The sequence below is a fragment of the Carlito syrichta genome, unplaced genomic scaffold, assembly GCF_000164805.1.
Source record: "Carlito syrichta isolate Samal-C Ts95f unplaced genomic scaffold, Tarsius_syrichta-2.0.1 Scaffold288233, whole genome shotgun sequence".
In the NCBI taxonomy this organism is placed as follows: domain Eukaryota; kingdom Metazoa; phylum Chordata; class Mammalia; order Primates; family Tarsiidae; genus Carlito; species Carlito syrichta.
Genome location: NW_007232329.1, coordinates 397,771 through 421,776, shown reverse-complemented (window position 1 = coordinate 421,776; position 24,006 = coordinate 397,771). Strand labels below are relative to the sequence as shown.

The 24,006-nt window shown below is 37.4% G+C and overlaps 1 protein-coding gene across 6 annotated transcripts in view; it reads left to right on the top strand.

The window, feature by feature from the left end:
* The window catches only part of EYA4 (EYA transcriptional coactivator and phosphatase 4), a 73,916-nt gene that overhangs the window by 32,155 nt on the left and 17,755 nt on the right, over positions 1-24,006 (top strand). For all 6 annotated transcript variants that reach the window (XM_008053525.2, XM_008053524.2, XM_021710182.1 and 3 more), the window contains 3 exons: positions 738-874; positions 2,437-2,520; positions 20,399-20,488. In XM_008053525.2, coding sequence (XP_008051716.1) covers positions 738-874; positions 2,437-2,520; positions 20,399-20,488 — 311 coding nt within the window. The remainder of the gene's footprint in view (positions 1-737; positions 875-2,436; positions 2,521-20,398; positions 20,489-24,006) is intronic.

Below are 24,006 nucleotides of genomic sequence, written 5' to 3'. Positions count from 1 at the left end.
TTTATATTGATCACATGCTGAAATGGTAACCTTTTTTTATATATTTTGTCAACTAACATATTCATAAGATAATTTTACATTTCTCTTTTTGCCTTTTTTTAACATGGCTGATAAAAAATTTTAAATGATATATGAGGACACATTTGCAGCTCACCTTATATTTCTGCTGTACAGCACTCTTCTGCACTGTTATTTTAACATGTTTTATTTCAAAGAGAAAATAGTAAGGAGAGAGTAACTAGGCAGAAATGCCTGGTCAAGGGGAAGAACTTTTAAACTAGTCAGTGGTCCCAGGAAATGGGACAAACTGTAGAGTAAATGAGAGTGAGTTTGACTAATGGAGTGTGATTCCCTGAGAGGTAGGGCTGGAGAGTCAAGTTTGCAGGTGGAGGGATAAAATGATCCAGAGTAAGACATCTCATTCTCTGAACTGACAGAAAAGGATAAGACTAGCTAAATAGAGATAGATATGTGGTAAGGGTATAGACAGTAAGTTGGAGGCATGGGGGGCATTAAAGACATTCAGGTTTGATAGATCATATTGATAAAAATTAGGAGAGATTTGTGTGACCTACAGAATTTTTGACTGAATAAGGTTATTGAGTATTTGGGATTATACATCTCTTTTTTTGCCATAAAGTTTCTAGTGTATGGAAATTGTTATGAGAATTAATAATGAAGACTAATGTGATCTAAAAATGAAGTGCTGTTCTTGACACAAGTTTTGTTATTTATAGGAGAGTTTGATACCGTGCAGAGCCCCTCCACTCCCATCAAAGATCTTGACGAGAGAACTTGTAGGAGTTCTGGGTCAAAGTCCAGAGGAAGAGGCCGGAAAAACAATCCCTCTCCACCTCCCGATAGTGACCTGGAGGTATGTCTACTTATTCTTAAAGAGTGTAATATTGAGCCGAGTGCGGTGGATCACGCCTATAATCCCAGCACTTTGGGAGGCCGAGGTGAGAGGATTGCCTGAGTCCACAGGTTCGAGACCAGCCTGTGCAACCTGGCGAGCCCTCATCTCTACAATAAATAAAAAAATTAGTCGGGCATGGTGGCGCATGCCTGTAGTTCCAGCTACTTGGAAGGTTGAGGCAGAAGGATCACCTGAGCCCAGCAGGTCGAAGCTGCAGTGGCTGTGAACATGCCAATGCACTCCAACCTGGGCAACAGCGTGAGACTTTGACTTCAAAAAAAAAAAAAAAATAGTGTAATATTATGCTTTATTTGGTTGAATGATATATTCTGTATCTTATAGTTCCATCAAGTTTCAAGCTGAAAAATAGAAAAGATACATTATGGATTGAGAGTAGGCCTACTTTTGTCGTAGACATTTTACAACTCTGAAGTTTGAGAGTTTATCTAATAATGGCAAGATTTAAAACAATAACAACAAAAGTGACATTACTTTACAAATTCTAGGCCTGGGATAATCACATCTTTTGATCCAAATTGGCACAAATTTTTAAAATCCATGTCTTATTTGTGAGACAGATTTTCTGAGAAACACAGTATTTGATAGTTAAAGTAATGAAAGACATTTGTATGGGTCCTTAAGTTTTAAAAGATAAAAGCAATCTGTGTGGAAAGAAAAAGTCATCTACTGAAAACAGAAAACGTTCAATCATTTGATATATGTTTTAAAACATATTTTATATGTTTTATATAAAACATTTTTATATCTGTCAAAATTTCAATAAAAATTTTTATATCTTTCAAAATTTCAATATATGTTATTTTTTTCTATTTGTGACTCTTTTGAGATAGAGTCATACTAAGCAGCTTGTTTTTTGTGATGAAACACCAGGATCAACTATTCTTAACTATATGTTACTTTTTATACAACTGCATACTTCAATTAAGAAAAATAAATAAGTGTTTATATTTAGTAAAATTTAGTAACAGACACTGTGCCCCTTCATAAGAGATCAGTAATTTGTAATCATTCAAGACTCTATAGAAGTCAAACAACTCGTCAGCTGGCCTAATCTGCCCTCAAGGTCCACACTTTGCAAAATCTGTTTAGGAGTTGCTTATTGATTCTTTTAAGTATTTTTAAATTTTTAATTATTTGTATAAGCTAAGCAATTTTATGAATCCATGAGATATAAAACCTTAAAATACAAAGTTTCAAGCACACTTTTATCATAAGGTTCAAATGCATCTTTTTTTGGTATTAACTATAAGCAAATGTTTGGATTCATTTATTCAAGTTAGGACATTTGACTGTTAAACTTACTATTGTATCATTCCTACTCCTCAGGCTTTATAGAAGTTAGATTTGGCAAATTTGAAATGCAATTAATGGAAAAGGATTGTTTTCTATAAAATGGTATTAAGATGATATCTAACAATGAAGGGAAATGTTTTCTGCTTGTGAAGGGATTTCTGTTTTATTAAACTTTATAATCTTTTTTTAATATTTATTGCCCTCAGCGTGTGTTTGTCTGGGATTTGGATGAAACCATCATTGTTTTTCACTCACTGCTCACAGGGTCTTATGCACAGAAGTATGGCAAGGTAAGATGTCAAGAAATTTTCTCCGAGAAATCTTATTAGAATCTTATTTTGTTCAAAAATTTAGGGACATTTAAAATTGCTTTTTAAATGTTTTCTTCTTTTTTTTTTTTTTTGCAGTTTGTCAAATTCTTTCTTAATTATCTCTTTTCATTGGTTTATTGTTCTTTCATGTAAACTGGCAAATTTTACAAAACTAATTAGAAATGGAATTCTTTTTTGTTTCTTCAGAATGACTCAGTTTTCTACATCAAGATCAAACTTCTTACTCTCACATATTTATTTTAGAAAAAAATTGTGTACATGGAAATGAACTTTAAAACATTGTAAAATTATATATCATCCTCTTATAAGAGATATCGTTTAAGACTGTTTGAACTAATTTGTTGAACCAACTGCTGCTATAGAATGTCATTTGATAAAAGCAAGTAATCTTTTGTCTGAGGAATTTTTTTGGACTTATGAATGACAGTGTTTTTTTGTAACTTCAGTCAGCATATGAACAGCAACCAAGATAGCCCTGTCACACACATCAGTAACAGATGGTCTCATTCTTCCTCTCCCTCTCTCTGGCTATTTTTTTCACCGTTGACTTCTTATCACAGCGTTGTTATATATCTGTGTGAATGCTGCTCCAAACACTGATGCAATTGCAGCAGTCTTTTTAGCTAGAAGGAAGCACAATTACTTAGGCCATAATTGTTTAAGTCTTTGACTCTGTAGGTTTCATAACCTAACCGGAGTCAACACGATGGCCTGTCTCCAATCCCTGTACTCAAAGTTGTATCTAATTTTGGTTCCTTTCAATATCACACTTTCAGAAGTGTTTTCTCTTATCTTTAGAGTGCCCCATTGTTTGGTAGTGTCTCATGTCAGTTTATCATGTAAGTCTTTAACAACTATGTTAAGCTTCGTGTTCTAGACAAGTTATGATGAAATTGCATTCAAGTATGTCTTCCTAAATTGCACTTCGGGTGAATCCTCATTGTCATTTGTCTTTCAGTATAGGTAATGGATGCTGCTAAACAGATGTGAAACATTACAATTTTGTTGAGTAACAATTTACAAGGAGGAGTCTTAGATCTTTTATAACAATTATCATCTAAAACAATCTTCTCCAAAGTGGGATGTATATGTATGTGCCAGATGTACAAGACCCTCCACTGGGATAAGGAAAGAAAATATCAGAATGAATACACACATACACACATTGGTATCCTGTTTTTATTAACTTATTGTCTGTTTCACAATACACATACTTTATCAATACATTGGTTTTGCAAGTTCTGCTGCTATAACAAATTACTGTAGACTGGATGGCTTAAACAACAGCTTTGGAGGCTTAGAAGGCCAAGGGCAAGTTGTCAGCAGATTTGGTTCTGGTAAGGGTCTGCTTTCTGGTTTACAGATGGCAGTTTTCTTGCTTTGTCCTCATATGGTGGAGAGTGGCGGGGCGGGTGAAAGCAAGTTATTGTGTCTTTTTATAAGGGCACTAATCGCATTCATGGTGGTTTCACCCTCACCCCTTATGACCTAATTACTGCCCACAGGTCCCACCTCCTAATGCCATCACATTGATATTAGGATGTTAATATATAAATTTAGAGGGGACACATTTAATCCATAGCATAAATATATATGATTATAATGAAAACCTGTGTATATAGTTTTTAAGTAAATTACTATACAAAAATTTGAAATCCACACGAAAGATCTATTACTAATGGAGTGTGCTATGCAATCTAAGACGTTCTCAGACAATAATCTAAAGGATTTATTCTAAAATAATATTGGCTTATCAAAAGTACACAGCAAATCCTGTTGAACTGATTGCAGCTAAGTTTCATATTGGTTATGTGTTTAAAATAAACAAGCATATGAATTCAAATAAAGATCCTGCAAAACAGTCACCATTTGAGGCTGTCCCTAAATATCCATGTTGCTCCTATTGTAACAAATCATTGGTAGAACTCATCTGTTGGAAATACTTTAAGTTTCTAACATATTTTATTTCACATAAAGAAGGAAAACTTAAATGTTCAGTGAAATAGAGTGTGGCAGATGGTAATATGACTAAGTACCTAGTGTTGATACAGAATAGGAAAAGAATCAGAGACACTAGTGGAAGGGGATAAGGAAGATAAGTTTACATTTATACTATACCTGTCAAATGCTACAGCTTGTGTTTGACATTTTAGAAGCAATAGGGGTGGTAGTTAAGGACAAAAGCTTTTGATATGGATAAACTTAAGTTTGAAAATCCAGTTCTGACAACTTACAACTTTCTGGCTCTGGAAAATTACTTAATTATTTAGTCTCAAAATCTGTAAAATGGGAATAATATAGTAAATAAGAATTAAAGAGATAGCCTGTTTAAAGGACATAGCAGAACATTTGGTATGAATTAACACTCAAAAATGGAGCATTTATAAGTCACTTTTACAACATTACCCCATTTAATTTTCACACTGACTCTACTATAATTTCTTTTGGTACAATACTATTGGATGAGGAAAACAGCATTATAAGCGTTTAAGTAACTTGACCAAGGTCACAAAATGACAAATGCTGGTACATATATCGGAAACTAGGTCAGGTTCATAGCAAGTCCATGTTCTTCATACGATTCTCTGTTCACTGGAAGGGGTTCTGTCAGAATGAGCAAGCAGAGCACTTTTTTAAGTCAAGGTAATTTAACAAAATTAAAGTAAAAATATTTTTAGGCTGTGTTTTTTCTAGTCAAAAGAAGTACACTTATCGAATTTCATGAAAAAACAACTGAGAATGCTTTATTTATTGAATTATTATTTACAATTTAAAAGTCATCTTAGTGTTGGCATTTTTATGAATGTCAGTAAGGAAATTGGCATTGCCTTTTAGCCAGGAAGACACTGGCATATTGAGAAGTAGCTAAATATCTTATGAAGCTGTGGACCACATGCAGTTCAGGGGTTGTTGCAGATGGAACAGAGAGGATGCTGGGTAGCTTCAGCTTCACAACAAACCATATGTGAGGATGGTGAACTAGAACTCTTCTGACAGACTGTATTCATCTTTTTAACTTTTAAATTTTTTGTTTTAAAGGTGTGGGGTACAGTTCAGGGCTAGGTATACAGATGTTCATTAGGCAGGTACCCTTGCTGATGAGGTGTGCCCTCCCTCCCCTGGTAGTGTCCCTAAACTGCCAATTCCACCCCCCTCTCCTGGTCATTTCCCACTACTGTCAGTCCCTTTCTTATAGTATTATGATAATTGTTCAAGCTTCACTTATAATTGAGAACATATGGTACTCTGTTCTTTGTTTCTGTGATAGATCACTGAGTATGATAGACTCTAAATCCATCCAAGTTGCTGCGAAGCCCATATGTTTGTCCTTCTTTATGGCTGCATAATACTCCATTGTGTGTATGTACCACATTTCTTTTTATCCAGTCCAGTTTAGATGGGTGGCACAGTTGGTTCCATGTTTTTGCTATTGTGAATAGTGCTGCAATAAACATGCATATGCAGGTATCTTTTTAGTAGAAGGATTTGAGTTCCTCCAGGTATATTCCCAATAGGGGAATTGCTAGGTCATACAGAAGGTCAATTTCTAGTTCTTTCAGTAATCGCCACACTGTTTTCCAAAGAGGTTGCACTAGTTTGCATTCCCTCCAGCAGTATAGAAGCGTACCTTTTTCTCCACACCCTCGCCAGCAGCTGTTGTTGTTTGTTTTATTAATGATGGCCATTCTTACTAGGCTCAGGTGGCATCTCAGTGTGGTTTTGATTTGCATTTTTCTGATGATTAATGAGGCTGAGCACTTTTTCGTGTGTCTGTTGGCTGCTAGTATATCTTCCTTTGAGAAGTGTCTATTAATGTCTTTGACCACTTTTGAATGGGGCTGTTTGGGTTTTTTTCCCTTTCAGTATTTTTGAGTTCCTTGTAGATCCTAGATGTTAGGCCTTAAGACAGTTTCATTCTTATACACCAACAACAAGCAGGTGTAGAACCAAATAAAAAGCACAATCCCATTCACGATAGCCACAAAAAAAATGAAATACCTTGGCATCTTCCTAGCCAGAGAAGTGAAAGACCTTTACAATGAGAACTACAAAACACTGCTCAAAGAAATCCAAGAAGACACAAACAAATGGAAAAATATTCCATGCTCATGGATAGGAAGAATCAACATTGTTAAGATGTCCATCCTACCAAAGGCAATCTACAGATTCAATGCAAAGCCCTTAAATTACCAACATCATTCTTCTCAGACCTGGAAATGACAATTCAGAAATTCATATGGAAACATAAACTGCCACACATAGCCAAAACAATCCTTAGCAAAAGGAACAAAGTAGGAGGCATCACACTTCCAGACATCAAACTTTATTATAAGGCTGCAATAATCAAAACAGCATGGTATTGGTACAAGAACAAGCATATGGACCAATGGAACAGGATAGAGATTCCAGAAGCAAACTCTCAATTTCTCAACCAACTCATCTTCGACAAGGCCTCCACCACTAACCACCGGGGAGAGGAGAACCTATTCGGTAAATGGTGCTGAGAAAACTGGCTGATCACATGCAGAAGATTGAAACAGTATCCCTGCCTATCACCATATATAAAAATCAACTCTAAATGGATCAAAGACCTAAATGCAACACCTCAAACTATAAGAATCTTAGAAAATGCTGGAGACACTCTTATGGAAATTGGAACTGGCAGCCAATTTCTGATCAAAAACCCAAGTGCCCGTGCTGTAAGAGATAAGATAGACAAGTGGGATCTCATCAAACTGAAAAATTTCTGCAAAGCAAAGAAACCATCAAGAGAGTGGGGAGACAGCCCACAGAATGGGAAAAAAATATTTGCTGTCTAAAACCTATTTATTAAGAGATAGACATGCTTCCTTCTCTCATGGAACTTACAAACAAGCAAATTTGTTTCAAGTGGCAATAACTGCTGTGAAGACAAACTAGGTCATATACAGAATGATGGGCTCTGTGACTCTGGAGGTAACACTGGTTCAAAGAGGAGCTAGTGCTGCAGATTCGGGAGGGATGAAGAGGAACCGTCTGCAGGGGAGCAGAGGGCCCTGAGGCAGAATCCATCTTCTAATGTTCTGGGAATATAAAATTGGGTATGGCTGGAACACTGTACATAAGGGAAAGAATAATACAAGATAAGAACAGAGAGGAAGGCAGGGGCTGGATCAGGTTGGGTCTTGCCCTCCATGGAAAAATATAGGGGTTTTTTTCTAGTTGCACTTGGGTAGTTTTAGGTAGATTTGGGTGTGATGGTTTATCACTGCCTGCCCTGCAGATCCTGGAATTTAGAGGAACAAGGGTGGACACACGTTGACCATTTAAGAACTACTGTGTTGTGAGTTAGAAATGGTCACAGCTTAGACTGTAATAGTACTTTTCAAACTTTAGTGTGAGTCACAGTAACCCACAGGGCTTGTTCAACACAGGTCACTGGGGCCTGCCCCCAGAGTTTCTAACTCAGGAGGTCTGGAGTGGGACCCCAGATTTTGCATTTGGAACAAACTCCCAGTTAAGGCTGATGGTCCTAGACCACATTTGAGAACCACTAGAATAGAGTTTTGCCCAAGCTGTTTTCCTTGGGAGGACTAATTCTGGGGTGTATTAGTTCATGGACTTTGAGGAAAGGCTGTGATCGAATAAATTTGGGGAATGCTTACATTTTATGGCTGGCACTCAGTGCGTGTTATTGTCTTAAAGGTCCTGAGATGTTTTAAAGATTCCTCTGTAACCAGGTCCCTAATATCATCAGTAATAACTTTGAGGACTGACTAAAATGAAGTTATTCTGGTGATTAGTTGACAAGTCAGGACTTTGCTTTGTTAATAGCAAAAGTGCCCAGGGCCATTATTTCTGTGGGAGGGAGTGGGGAGAACTTTATACTGTTAAAGATTGTCTAAGCTCGACGTTGTTAATGTTTTCATTTCTTAGATCAGTTTTCTTTCCACAATATGCATTTTTAGATCATAACATTTTGGTGGGACATGGTGAGTTTTTTTCCACTTTTTTAAGCCAGAGAGCTATAAAAGGGAGCATCTCTATAAAAAGCATCTAGAGGCAGAGCTGCTGTAGGTAAAGGTGGAGATGGGGACTGGAGAGATCCCATTTCCCTGTGTGACCACTCCTGTGCCCCATCTTTCTCTGTCATTCCAAAACGGTTTTGTCATCCTGGGTCTTGCACAGAGGGCAGTCATCCAACTGAAGGAGCACTGAACTAGGTGTCAGAAGGACCTTCTGGTCCCAGATGTACCTGAGGGCAAGTCATTTGATATCTGAGCCTCTTTCATCTGAAAATTATGATCTATTTCCTTCCTGGGTTCCTGGACTGGTTAAAAGAGATAATGTAAATATATAAGGGGCACTCTGCTATGAAAACCATCATCTACCTCCCAGGTCAGAGAAACTTAAGTAAAAATACACATTCTTTCCCCCAAATGAAAAATGACTCAAGGCAGATGTTTTCAGACCTGCAGAAGGTCAACGTTTACTCTAACAATGTGTGAAGTGGCACTGCAGTGACTTAATATACAGTGAGCTTGGAACTGGGGCCATGAGGGCTAGAGATGTAAAACCATGTTCTGAAATTACCACACCTGCCTACCTATCTACCTGTCACTCATAATTAGTGGACAATAATGAGTACCATTTTGAACTCTTGCCTGGCTCTTCGCTGAGTGTCCTATGAAATACACGCTCTCGTTGGCTGTCACTACCACCCTGTGTGATGGGTACTACCTTATACAGCATCTAAGTGGCGTAGCCAGCAAAATCTACATCTCTATACTCTTTTGGTCTCGTGTTTTGTTTTGTTTCTCCCCATAACCTATAAAAATAACATGCATAGACCATAATAATGCCATTTTACTTGTAAATTGCCCCATCTAACTTTTCTGTTTTAATTTAAAAAAAAAGACTTAGAAAATTCCACTTCCATTTATAAATAAATAATATGAATTTTCCAAGGCTCTTGCTAATGTTACCACTTTTTTACTCTGTTCAGCTGTCAGCACTCTCTCTTTTCAAGCAGAACTACACATGTCCCCTGATGGCAAATGAGGAACATCAGTACCTGAGCTCTGCTGCTGTGAGGCTGATGATGGTTTGCGGCTGAGTGCTAGCTGGCTTGTACAGTGTTCAACACTGCAGAACTCCAAAATAGAAGTTTGTAAATTTGACAGGATGTAGACTAGGAATTATTCATCATCTCTTAGAGTTTATGAAGATTATTCCTACTCCCTGATTAATTGTATCTATCATTTCGCCTGATAAGTTGCAGTAATTGCTTCTTTTTTTTTTTGTCTTCAGGAAAGCGTGAAGACGGCTAAATAAATTGTGCTTTAGGGATTTGGTTTATTTTGGAGCATTAATATTTCATGTGCTATGAAGCCTATGATTCTCTAAAGTTATTTCACAGTTAGAATACAAAGGAAATAGCCCAAGTTAGGAAAAATACTGAAGAAAAAGTGAATGGTTGCTTTGTGATGTGAAATTGAAGTTCATGCTCCCCAAACGTATTGCTCATTTTAGACAGTATTTTACGTAAGAGCAGTGCTGGGGAAAGAATATGGTTATCAGGATAAATCAATTGATTACTTTTATATTAAACAATCGATATACATTTATGTGGGGAAGGACTTCCAAAATAGTACTGGCTGGATTTTAAATAATAGGATAGTTATGAATGTAAGTACTGACTTTTGTGCATGTGAACTAAAGAAAATCAACATGACTTAATAGGAAGTGATTAAAATTAATCAAGTGTTAGATCCATGGGTCTAAGGCAACCTGATGGCTCCAGGCCCATTACCTCCCTTCTGGGCTTTATGGTCAAAGGGCTCTGTCTTTGGAGGAAGCATGGACCTGGGTTCGAATTTTAGCTCCGCCTCCTACTGCCCATGTGACCTTGGGTAATTCATTTAGCATCTTTGAGCCTCAGCTGCCTTGTATACAAAACGAGGAGAATAATAAAAGTAATAATTTGATTACGAGGATTCAGTGAGTTAATGTATTAAACCTCAGCACATTGCCAACCACAGAATAAATAGTAGCAGAGTAAGTGTAACCTGTTTTATTTAGATTCAAGCAAGCCTGAAATTTGGGAAACTGAATATTTTCTAAAGAAATTTGCATCTTATATTTGTACCTGTTGTTTTACCTCATAATGTGAGATGCTCAGCTCAGTGTATAGAGAAGTAGCACTATGTCAGGGTGACCAGAGAGTGGATTTGTTATATATAAAGTGAATGAAAACCAGGATTTTCTATTTTTTTCTTTTTTTGAATTTGTTTCTTTCTTTCTTTTTTTTTTAAGTTCTGTCAGTTTTATTTTATTTTATTTTTTTAAGATGTGGGGTCCAATTCAGGACTAGGTATACAAATGGTGAACAGACAGACAAAGTTTGGACCTTCCTTTGGTCCCCACTTTGCCTGGTTTAAGATCAGGTTCCCTTATTGATGTTGTGTCCTCCCACTCCTACCCGGGCAGTATCCCGCTACTGCCAATCCCTCTCTTATAGTATTATGGTAAATGTTCAGAGTTTGCTTATGAGTGAGAATATGTGGTACTCTGTTCTTTGTTTCTGTGATAGATCACTGAGTATGATGGACTCTAAATCCATCCAAGTTCCTGCGAAGTCCATGTGTTTGTCCCTCTTTATGGCTGCATAATATTCCATTGTGTATATGTGCCACATCTTTTTTTATCCAGTCCAGTTTGGATGGGCAGCACAGTTGGTTCCATGTTTTTGCTATTGGGAATAGTGCTTCAATAAACATGCGGGTGCAGGTATCTTTTTTGTAGAATGATTTGAGTTCCTCCGGGTATATTCCCAGCAGGGTCGTATGGAAGGTCAGTGTCTAGTTCTTTCAGAACTCACCACACTGTTTTTCAAAGAGGTTGTACTAGTTTGCATTCCCACCAGCAGTGTAGAAGTGTTCCTTTTTCTCCACATCCTCACCAGGCATCAAAACCAGAATTTTCAAGCCTCAAAAAATACCTAGTATTTTTCCTCATTGCTCGTAGTACATTTAGTTGTGTGTTTGCGTGCATATGTATATAGAATATACAAAAATGTAGTACATACAGATATAAAAATAAAGTAAGTCAAGGACAGTGATATTTCTCAAACTCTATCTTAGGAAGTTTGGGAGTCAATGCTACCTATCGTCTCCTCTTTCAGAACTTTGTGTTGAGTATATGTTTATTTTAGATAATTTTAAAAATTAGATTGAATGACTCTAGGTGATCTCATAAGTAGCCAGACGGATTACTAACTTTTATTTAAGCCCAACTTTATCAAGTTTTGGCTGGGAGGACATTAGAAAATGGAAAGTATCTTGAAAGGGCATCATATTTATTAACTTGAAGTGAAAATACCCGAAGTATAATGGTAACTTTTAATCTCTTAAAAGCGCAAACTTCTGGAGGAGCCTTCTATAAGGTGCCTCAGAGTTTTCAGTCCCTTTTATCTCAGTTGACGATCATTTAGTCTCACACCTTGGGGAGGTGAGGAATTAGATCATTAATTTCCTTTAAATTCCCTTAAATCATGATCAACCCTCCTTTCCCTAAATTAATGCCTCACCCATCCTTTTATAGTCTTCTTCTACCCCTGCTAGGGTAGCTGACTGCATGACCAGAAAGGAGACATCATGGGTCATTTGTTCCCTGAAGTTAAGTCCACAGATAATCTTTATGGAGGTGAAGCAGGGGGAAAAAAAACTTCTTCCTAACTTTAAGCAACTCTAGAGAAGTCTAGTTCCTAAGAAGTTATACTGAGCCACCATTCTACTCAGTAATCACACACTGACTCACGTCTGACAGGTTTTTGGAATTACCCCAGAGTCTTAACTCCTGAGAAGCCAGAAGGTCATGCCAGCTCTGGGGTTCCTTAACTGCTCCAGACCGTCTGCCTGAGAGTGCTTCAACCAGTGTGTCTTCAATTTTAAAATGCATATGAATCACCTAACAGTCGTGTTAAATGTCAGATCCCTATTCAGTAGATCTGGGGTAGACTCTACAGTTCTGCATTCTAACAGGCTCCCAAGTGATGCCAGTGCCACTGGTCTGTAAACCACACTTTGAGTAGCAAGGTCGTCACCTGCTGCTTCTCAATCTTCTGTTTGTACGTTAGACTTTAGAGAGCTTTGACGTGACTGAGGCATGAACCCACCTCAGAGAATTTGATTTAATTGTGTGGGGTGTGGCCTGAGCAGCCAGAGTTTCAAAACTTCCAGAGGTGTTTATCCTGCATGGTGAAGTCTGAGAACCTCTGTTTAGCCATCATCCTCCCAGCTTGGATCCCTGGTGTGTCTATAATCCCACTTTTGCATAACATCCCTCTATTCCTATCTCTTTGTTTTTTCATCAGACTCACCTTGTTAAAAAAAAAAAACAAACCCACTAACTGTCCCCTAACTCAACAGCTGAATATGGCCACAAATCTTACCTGGGTGCTAGCATTTCTGGGGTCATGAACTCTTCCAACTAACTATATCATACCTGCTCTCCCTTCAGGTCTGTGAAGTCCTCTTCCAACTCTTACAAACCTCTTCATTTACTGAGGGTAGGGGGGGAGAAAAAAGCAAACCGAAAAGAATTTCCTCATCTTCACAACACCAGATCTGTGGTCCTGCGTCTGTAGCCATGCTCTCTGCTGTCTCTGCAGTTCCATGTGCCCTGGCTCCAGGCCTTCTCACTCACCCAAGGAACCCACTCCTGAAATGACTTTTATCGCTGGGCCGCCAGTTCCCACTCTGGGATTCTTCCCATCAACACAGGACATGCTGTCCTATTCCTGTCATCAGAAAAGTCCCTTGAGCCCATTTGTCCCTCTGTTTGCTGCTGTCTTTCTCGCCTCTTTCCAGCTGGCCATAAAATGACTCTTCCAAGTTTGAGGAACTACCTTCCTGCAGATCGCGAGTGGTGCTTCTTGCTTTACCTTGCTGGGGCCTCTCAAGTGAATTTGACGCAGTTGAGCATGGCTTCACTCCGAAAAGACTTGATTCCCTTCACTCCCCTGACTGGCCCTTCTGCCTCATGTGGTTTCTTATGTACTAGCCTCGTGCTCGCCCCAGACTCTGCATGTGTTCCCCACCATCACATCTGTGTGTGCCAGCTCCCTTCTCAGCTTTGCTTCTCACTTGTTTCCTCCTGAGAGGGGCTTCCCTGCATTTCTCTAAAACAATGATCACCACTCACCTCCATTGCCTACATATCTACTGATCCTGATTTTTTTCACCATAGCCTTATCGTTACCTGAGGTGCTTATATTTACTAGTTTTTTTTTTTCTTGTCTGTTTATCACCTGTCTTATCCAGTGATAATATAAACTCCATGAGGGCAGGGTCTTTACTTTTTTGGTTATCTGCTCTCTGCCCCAAATATGAAGATGTCTAACACATAGTAGACACTCGGTAAATATGTGACAAATAATCCTGAGCCATTCTCCATTTCCTCCTGAGACCTCGTAAGCTCACTACCTATCATAGACAGATATTGAAATTGTCAAGTTTCCCTTCTGATTCATGACTGAATTTTTTAAATCCTTTTAAATTAACATTTAACACATATGGAGAAAGTTGCATAAAGCATACATATACAGTCTGACAAATACTTCTAAAGCAAACATCCATGTTTGAATTAGAACACTGTAAGCACCCACAATCTCCTACTGTGACCCCTTTTGATCATTCAGTCTTCTTCTGCCAGAAGCACTGTATGCTAATTTTTATGAGAAAAATTTTTTTTCATAGTTTTTCCATTTTTCTATGTCCCCCAACCACTATGGTTTAATTTTGCTTATTTTTAACTTTTTGGAAACAGATAATACATTTATGTCTTTATAATGTGAATATTATGTTTCTAGGACTCATCCATGCCACTGCATATAGTGGTAATTGTACCTAATATCTTATGAATATATATTATAATTTGTTTAACCTTTATATTATTTTTTTAATTTTTAATTTTAAAGATGTAGGATACAATTCAGGGTTAGGTATACAAATGTTCATTATGCAGGTACCCAATTGATGAGGTGTGTCCCCCATCCCTTACCTGCCCGTCCCTTCCCTGCCAATCCCAACCCCCCTCCCCTGGCAGTTTCCCACTACTGTCATTCCCTTTTTTATAGTATTATGATAATTGTTCAAGGTCCACTTATGAGTGACAACATATGGTACTCTGCTCTTTGCTTCTATGATAGATCACTGGATATGATTGATAGACTCTAAATCCATCTAAGTTGCTGCAAAGTCCATATGTTTGTCTTTCTTTATGACTGCATAATATTACGTTGTGTATATGTACCACATCTTTATCCATTCCAGTTTCGATGGATAGCATGGTTGGTTCCATGTTTTTGCTATTACAAATAGTGCTGAAATAAACATGCGTGTGCAGGTATCATCACATGTAAAGGTCAAGAGCTATTTATTCATATTCTCTCTCTCTCTCTCTCTCTGTGTGTGTATGTTTGTGTGTGTGTGTGTGTGTGTGTGTGTGTGTGTGTGTGTGTGTGTGTGTTTAGTAAAAGTCTTGGGAACAGTTTTATTAGATAGAATAGTACACAGAATAAATTGGCAGAAGTTCAGTTTGCTAATTTGAATTCCTCCAGGTATATTACCTATAGGTGAAATACTGGATCATATGGAAGGTAAATTTCTAGTTCTTTTAGAAATCACCACACTGTTTTCCAAAGAGGTTGCACTAGTTTTCATTCTCAACAGCAGTGTAGAAGCGTTTCTTTTTCTCCACATCCTCGCTAGCATCTGTTGTTGTTTGTTTTATTAATGGCCATGAATGGCCATTCTTACTGGGGTTAGCTGGTATCTCAGTGTGGTTTTGATTTGCATTTCTCTGATAATGAGTGAGGCTGAGCACTTTTTCATGTATCTGTTGGCTGCCTGTACATCTTCTTTTGAGAAGTGTCTATTCATATCTTTTGAATGGGGCTGTTTGTTTTTTCCTTTTGGCGCGTTTGAGTTCCCTGTAGATCCTAGATGTTAGGCCTTTGTCAAATATACAGTTGGCAAATATTTTTTTTCCCATTCTGTGAACTGTCTCCTCGCTTTCTTGATGGTTTATTTTGCTTTGCAGAAGCTTATTAGTTTGATGAGGTCCCACTTGTCTATCTTATCTCTTAAGGCATGGGCACTGGGGTTTTGTTCAGAAATTGGTTGCCAGTTCCAATTTCCATAAGCATGTCTTGTGTATTTTCTAAGATTCTTATAGTTTGAGGTTTTACATTTAGGTCCTTAATCCATTTAGAGTTAATTTTTGTGTATGGTGATAGGTATGGGCATGACTGAATTTCATTTCATCTCTTCTCACTGATGTGAAGAATTCATATATTCTAAAACATCCAGTAGCTATTGTCACCTTGGTTCACGGAGTGGCTAGTCTTCCTTCTTCTGTGATGGACTTGCATCTACACACATATTTCAGGTCCCAGAGGAATAACTGTTACAAGAGCTTGAGGTCTTAAAAAAAAATCCTCCGTTTCTTTAAAAATACATAATTGCTGCCTCTCCAGAGATATTTTTACAGTGTGTCCCTAGAGGAGGAATTCCAGCTGATGGCCCAATACAGGGCAGAGGCCCACAGACAGACAGTCTGGCTCCAATTTATGCTCTGTGCTTGCACGGCTAATAGGCGTTAGTATTTTGATTTAGAGAAGTGCTGTACTTGATCCTGACTTGGTTATACACTGGTAACATCTGGCTTAGAACCACACATTTAAAGGCCAAGAGCTATTTATTCATATTCTCCCTCTCTCTCTCTCTCTCTCTCTCTCTCTGTGTGTGTGTGTGTGTGTGTGTGTGTGTGTGTGTATGTATTCAGTAAAATTCTCAGGAACAGTTTCATTAGATAGAATAGTGCACAGAATTAATTAATTGGCAGAAGTTCAGTTTGCTCCACCTTAAACTCTGTTAGACATTTTTGGACTTTTTGGAACTGTATAATATGTATCAGAGCTCCATAAAACCCTGTTAGTGAGTTTATTATCTCATTTTTCCTTCTATTCAAGTTTATGCTATCATTTCATTTTAGACCCTAAACTCAACACTCACTACAGTTAAGCCAAAAAAAAGAGCACCAACTCTTGATTCACAAGGTGCCCATAATTATACAAACAACGAATGAAAATGAGCAGACATCTCAGTGTAAAACTTGAGTTCAATCCAAAAGTTTGTTACGCTCTCCAGTGTCTGATAGATCAGTGGAAGTACAAGCACTGACAGTGTCTTTGCAATCATTTGGCAGGACAGGGCACCAAACAAAGAGACACTACTAAGGCTGCATCCACCAAATGTCTGGTCACCTTTCTTGAATTCTTAGATCTGAGTCCCTTAACTGGAAAAAAAAATATGGTACTGTAATCTGCTTACTTCGAATTAGCTGTCCCAGTGACTTAGCTGGAAAAAAACAAAAAGCAAAATTATATATTTCAAAGTAAGCCCTCACCGACATTCTCTTAGAAACAAGATCGCCGCCTCTTCCAGGCATGGTTTTCCTTGGCTTATGGCATGACTATCCCCAGCCCATCTGTGCCAAGCCTTTGGCATGGGTGATGAAACATCTCCCTTTCAATAGCCCTTGCTCTCTGGAAACCTTAGTAAAATGCAGCTAGTTCACACTCCAGCAAACCACAGACCTAAACTTTCCCAGTTAACAAATGATATTTTGCCAAAATGCTTACTAAGTCCTGGCTCTAAGGGAGTGTGTGATGTGGAATCACCACAGCTTGAAAAACAAATGAACAGCCCTCCCAGTGCCGTGAGGTTGCATTCCAATGGAGTGCTCAAATGCAGTTTTCATCATACCATACGCCATGCTAGCTTGCTAGAAGATTCTTGCTTTTTTTTTTTTTTTGAAAAAAAGAAAATTATATTTGTTTGCATGCTTATCAGATGTACAAAATGCATTCTTCATGGATCATCCTATCACGGTTTGGGAAGCATAGAGAGTTACGTACTTCAGAAGCGTGGAATCGATCAAAGTAACAATCAAAGAGGAACAGTATGTTTTCTCCTAGCCCCATAAATCTGATTTGTAAATGCAAAGAATGTGAGGAATGAACACAGAAGTTCAATAATTTTATTTAAAACTTAAAAAGAAAAATGGGCAAATCATTGGATAAGAGTCTAATCAACCTGGTCTCCAAACCTTTTAAATAATATATTTCTGAACCTCCATCTGAAATATATATTTTTAGGGCAGTCATCATCAGAAACATAACAGAGTAGTGTGGAGTTCAGTTTTACTGTCTTGCCTCAGTGAACATTCCTCAAAAGCATAGAGCGTTGCTAATGGATTTATATGCTATAATTACATTTGATTTTTCCTGATATTTCTGTAGACTTTGTTCATGGTTCCATGACTAGGCAGAATAGTTACAAGTTTTCTATGTCTTCTGCCTATTTAATGTCCTGTTTCTCACCTCCCCTCACAAAAAAATCCTGAGACTAGCAATGGGAATTTTTTTTTTAACAAAAATGACAAATCTTTTAAAAGATGTATTCAACCTTTAGAGATTTCAACAAAATAAGGAATAAGAACAAAGAAGAATTTTACACTTGGAGGAAACAGAGCAAGGAGGAAACAGAGCAAGGGGTCCTTCTGAGTTCTGAAACCCTTTGAGACACAAATGGGCACTTCATATATTTTTTCTTGTTTTTGAATGAGTATTTGTCGGATAAACAGAATTTATGGGATTTGGGGGTATGTGGCTCCAAATAGTCCTGTCCCTGGAAGACAGATGAATCGATCAGTAGAGACAAGCTGGCTGGAGAACACAATACCAGGTTGCCATCAAGTATGTGAACAGTCAACACTCATTTTTTTCAGAAATGAGAATCTCTAGCTCTGAAATTCACAGAAGTCTCTAGGGAAGAGATGTAAACAATTACCAATATTATTGTTGTCTCCTCTCCATCTTCTCCCATACCAAGGCTTACTGTACTCTACATACCTCATGACCCCTCAGCACTCAATTCATTTATTAGCATGCAATACCTGTTCTCCAGGATTTAATGGCTACAGAACATAGGGCTGACACTTCAAGTACATTTACACGTGAGGGCTTCTCCTTTAAAACATCACAGAAGCAAATATTGTAATAAAATAGGTTATTGGAGTAGAGGCGGGGCATGAGGAGTTTCACTTGCAAATAGAATATGTTCAGGGGTGTAGATGAATACTGCCTGGCCGGACATTGGATGCATGTTCTTATAAATTGAGTAAAGTTAACATTACATCTCCCCAAGTCTGTCTGCTTGTTTAGAGTCAAGGTCTCACTCTATCATCCAAACTGGTGTGCAGTGGCATTATCATGGCTTACCTTAACCTTGACCTCCTAGACTCGGGTGATCCTTTCACTTCAGCCTCTTGAGTAGTTAGGACTACAGGCACACACCACCACACCCGGATATTATGTATATAATTTTTATAGAGAAAAGGTCTCGCTATGTTGCCTAGGCTGATCTTGAACTACTAGGCTCAAGTGGTCTTCCACCTCAAGCTCCCAAAGTGCAGGGATTACAGGCATGAGCCACCGTGCCCAGCCACACTTCCCCAAGTTTAAATACATTTTTTGGAATGCCATTTATTAGAATGTTGAAGACACAATTTGGGTTCTCTCTTTTCAAATCCTGACTGTCTGGCTCCTGGCCCAGCTACTCAACCCAAATCACCCTCTGAGGTCTTCCAAAATAACTTACCAGCCAAAACCAATAGTAGCCTTCTAGACTTGTCAGCTTTATTCAAACCATATTCTTCTCCCAGCTAATATCCATCTGGCATCAAATTCCAGGACTCTGCCTCTTCCAGGTTTTCTCTTTTCCATATCTCCAGAGTCACACCTATTAGCAGATCTCCTTTAGAGATCATTCCCACTTTGATAATTTTAAACACAATGTTTGAGCATAAATTACCTCCCTGTCTCTATCCCCAAATGCTCTTTACTTTTCAGTCTTAGGCCTCGTGATGCCAGGCCTTCAGCTGCAGTTAATCATGGTCAAGTAACAACTCTGGTCTTGATTTTCAACTCCTTGCCGCTGTTTAACATCTTGCTTTCTGTGGACAAAAATTGAGCCATTTTTACTCCTTACTAACCCCTTCACTTCCATTACATTTCCAAAGGTATTTATTTTCTACCTAGATTACATTTATGGGAGTAATGTTCTTTTAGTTATCCTCAACCCTCCCTCTTCAACTGTGGTCCAATGCAGGTTAGACCAAATGCTATGGTATTTGGATAGAGATTCCTATTACCCTGCTGATCACAGTATAGTTAATAATTAAGTGGTGATTGCACTGTCTTCTGCTAGCTCTTCTTATCCTCCCTCAAGGTAGCATTTCCTTTTTAAATTTTTACTTGAGTCCTACACAATGAGTCTGCTTTTCTCTTTTAATTCAATATATTTGTTGCCATTTTTTTTCATTTTAAATATATTTTTTATTTTATGTTGCCATTCTTAAAGGACATCCTTTTTTGTTTGTTTTTTTTTTAACAAGTTTGCTCCATTTTTCAGTGCCTCATCCAAATACCTTCCTCCGAAAGACTTTCCGTGGATTATATATAACTGGGCCATGAACAAACTGACTTTCTCCCTCTGCCTCTCATGAACATTCGACTTTATGTGAAAATGTATGAGTCATCTTGACAAATGTCTAAATTCCCAGATGTGTCTGTGCATTTGGGATAATAAGGAAATCTTTTGACTCTTCAGTAAAAATCCATTCAGTCTTCTCCTCCCCACAGCCATAAGGGCTTAAAATGTTTTTAGTAATAACATTGTATCATCAGTTACTGAAACTTTACTTCATGATGCCATACGTTTTCTTGCAGGACCCCCCCATGGCTGTTACCCTTGGACTCCGCATGGAGGAAATGATTTTTAATCTTGCTGATACACATTTGTTTTTTAACGATTTAGAGGTAAGGATTTTAAAAGGTAGGAATAGTTGTATCCAACACTGGACCTCTTTGATGCTTCCTATATCTTCAAATAACCTCAAGGAGACGGAAAGAGAAATTTAGCTCAAGAGAATCGTAACATTCTGATCAAGAGGAAAATACATGTCCATGTAGATATAAACAGAAAATTAAATTGTGTTGGTGAATAACGCATATGCCCTGGCACAAAAGGAGAACAAAATGTCTCCAAAGAAGAGATGGCGGCATTGCCGTCACTTATGTATGTGGCTCTGGCTGCTCCTGGTTGTTTTGGTGTCTCCGTTATAACCCACTTGGCACCTTTGGAATCAGCATTAGCTCTTCCAAGTGATTAACCAGAAAATCATTCAGGTTAATAACTAGACAATATCACAGATACTACTTGTGAGGATAGCATGGATCATTATATTCAGCAGATAATCTGAAACCTATCTTCAGACATTATCATTCCTTGTTGCTGCCCCTTCTGGATGAGATAGTGGTAGAGGTATTTACATAGCACATTTGATAGATTTGCATGCATTCATCTTCTCTTAAAATTCTGTTTTTAATTTAGAAATAGAGTTTTGCTTTATTCAGATTTCTAATCCCTGGCTTCAAGGAATCCTCCTGCCTGAGCCTCTCAAAGCACTAGGATTGCAGGCATGAGCCACCATACCTGGCCAATTTCCTTTTTTTGAATTTGTTATTTTTTAATTTCTGACTTCAAATGGTGCTACAATGTCTAAATGGAAAACAAGAGGAAGATAAAGCAAAAGCGACAGCAAAACGAAAGAGCCCAAGAAAAAAATAGCCTCAGAGGAGTTGAATAGGTACTACAATAAGGTATATAATCTGTGTGCTAAAGCCCTGGGTTAGTCAACATTCAGATGATAGAATTGGAAATAACTAAGTAGTTTGGGCACTTGGCAGAAGTGCTTCTCAATCAAGCATAACCGTGCTGAAATTGTGATTCCTTTTTATTTTAAAGTAACATGTTTAAAATTATTTTTTATCTCATGGTTTCGAATGCAAGTTTTTATCTGTAATCATTACGAATCAAGAGGGAGATTATTATTGAGCCCCCCCAACTTGTTCTAGACAATTTTGTTGGGGTTCCCAGGAATTTACAGTGTTCTGAAATAAATACGTTGATCACATTATTTTTCCAGGGAAGAAGCTATAGGGTCCACAGTGTAAAAATCACCTCCAAGATTACCTGCTACCTAAGTGATAGAACCAGAATTTAAAGCAGATTTGGCTGACTCCAGAACACATGCTTCCAACCCCATGTCATGCTGAAATTTTAAAAAGCATGTGAGAAAGAAAAGCCAAGTTATTGAGTGACTTAAAATAGTTTTGTGTAAAACTGGACAAGATCTTAAATCCAGTTTTAGTTGCATTAGAGACATGAGAGTAAAAGTGAGGGTTTCAGGACATCCCATGAGTGTATGTGCTGAAAATCTGTGGAATAGCATTTTGTTTTTTTCTCTATAGCAAGCCAGTGTTTTTACTGGATAATGAAATTACTGTCTGTTTAAAGAGGCATTCTTTTCTTTAATGGATAATTTAAAAGATCAGTATTCTTAGGCAAGTTTTCTAGTTTTAGATAATAAGAAATAATAACCACCTGTCTAAAACCTGATTTAAATTAATCCTGCTACTTATTACCATCTAGAATGCAGAGTGATTTTATATATACCTGATAATAGAAAACACATTTAACCTTTTTGGAACTTAAATTTTTTTCATCTACAGTGATAACATTTTAGGTTAGTTTTTTTGTTGGTAAATATGAATGTATTTCTTTCTAAAGAGAATTCTAAGATTATTAGCCCTTTCAAAGCTGTGTATATAAGTTTTATAGGTTGTATATAAGTTTTATAGTGTTTATTTCATTTGGTTAATTGTTTTTCACTAGAAGTGAATGGAGTAAATGAACTTTCAGATTTTTCAGTGGCATGTTAGAAACCAGATGGAATAAATTTACTACTCAACTGCTAACAGAACTCTAAAGTAAGAAGGCAAAAGTAGCATGCAATGAATGTGTAAATAACTTTACAAAGTTTGAAATGGATATCGGGATATCAAAAATATTATGTAGTTAGCTATGATATTTGATTTTTAAAGACATTTTATTTTACTTTAGGTACTATGCTATATGTATTTTTAAAATATCTGGCAGTATCTCTGGTAGAAACAGTAACTGAGAGAGTATGGGTACGGACTTTCCCTTCTCTCATTATAGCTTTTTAGTTGTATTTCAGAATGCGACCAAAATTCCATTTCACTCAAACTCTTGAACTTAGCTATTCAACAGTACTGTACTTAATCCATGAAATAATTGTCTCGGCATATAAATGGATTAAGCTCTTGTTAGACGTGTACACACACATGCACACCACACGCAGGCATGCACATCCAGATGAAGTGCCCAAGGAGATACATAAGTTAATGACGAACTTAAGTGAGATAAACAAGCACCAAAACTAATAAAATCAACACAATAGCTTTCAAGAGCATTCAGTGTGTTACGTACATATCCTCTATCCTTCTGCAGCTGACTTTGAAGGTCAACTTTATTTTCACACAATTTTTTTTTATTTCAATAAACCTATAAACCTCTTATAACCAAAGATTGTCTTGGGCTTCATAACTAGAATTAAGTTATTTCTACTTCTGCTGACAAAGAGAATTCCTCAAGAGAGTAACTCCACCATTAACTTATTTTTTAAAATTTAATTTCCCAGGCTTCTTTTTTTTAACCTAAAAGTATAATTTGAGACTCAAACCCTTCAATAGATACAGCAACATATGTACTGGCAGCTGCTTCTCACATAATTCCTTAAAAGATACAAATTTAAATCCTCCTAATAGACACTTCATGACATCCTGTCCAACTGCAGAAAGGGCAAATGTCACACTACTCCTCCGAAGAAGAGAATGCTGTGTGTTTAAATAAAATGCTATTTCAGTTACAATAACTTCCAGAAAAGAAAGCTCCAGGGAGTCTGAGATCACAAAAGTTAAGAAAATACTGCTTGCTGTGAATTATAACTGATAAATATCACTACGACTTTGTGGTTACCTTATAAGACAAAATTAAATAATTTAAGATGAGTGCCAGAAGTGTTTCAAATGTTTGAGTTCTTCGAAAATATATTAAAGCCAAAGCACTACCATGTTTTTAGCATTTTATGTTTTGGTTAAAATGATTCTTGCAAAGTTCCTCAGAGTGAAAACTCTTTGAAGAACAATTATTTAGCTTTTCCTAAAATCCCAAGTAATTGAAGTTCAGGTTCCTTTCACTGGACTGTAATCCTCAGGCAACTGTCCAGAGTCAACAGGCAGAGTTAACTAGGCATAAATTTACAGAGAAGTTAGATTTGGAAAAACCTCAAACATAACTTCAAATATGAAGCTTATGGTCCAATGAGTGTGATATACTGTTGTCCTCAAGAGTAAAAGAAACATTTAGGGGCAGTTTATGTACAAATTAATCACGTGAGCAATATGTGAAA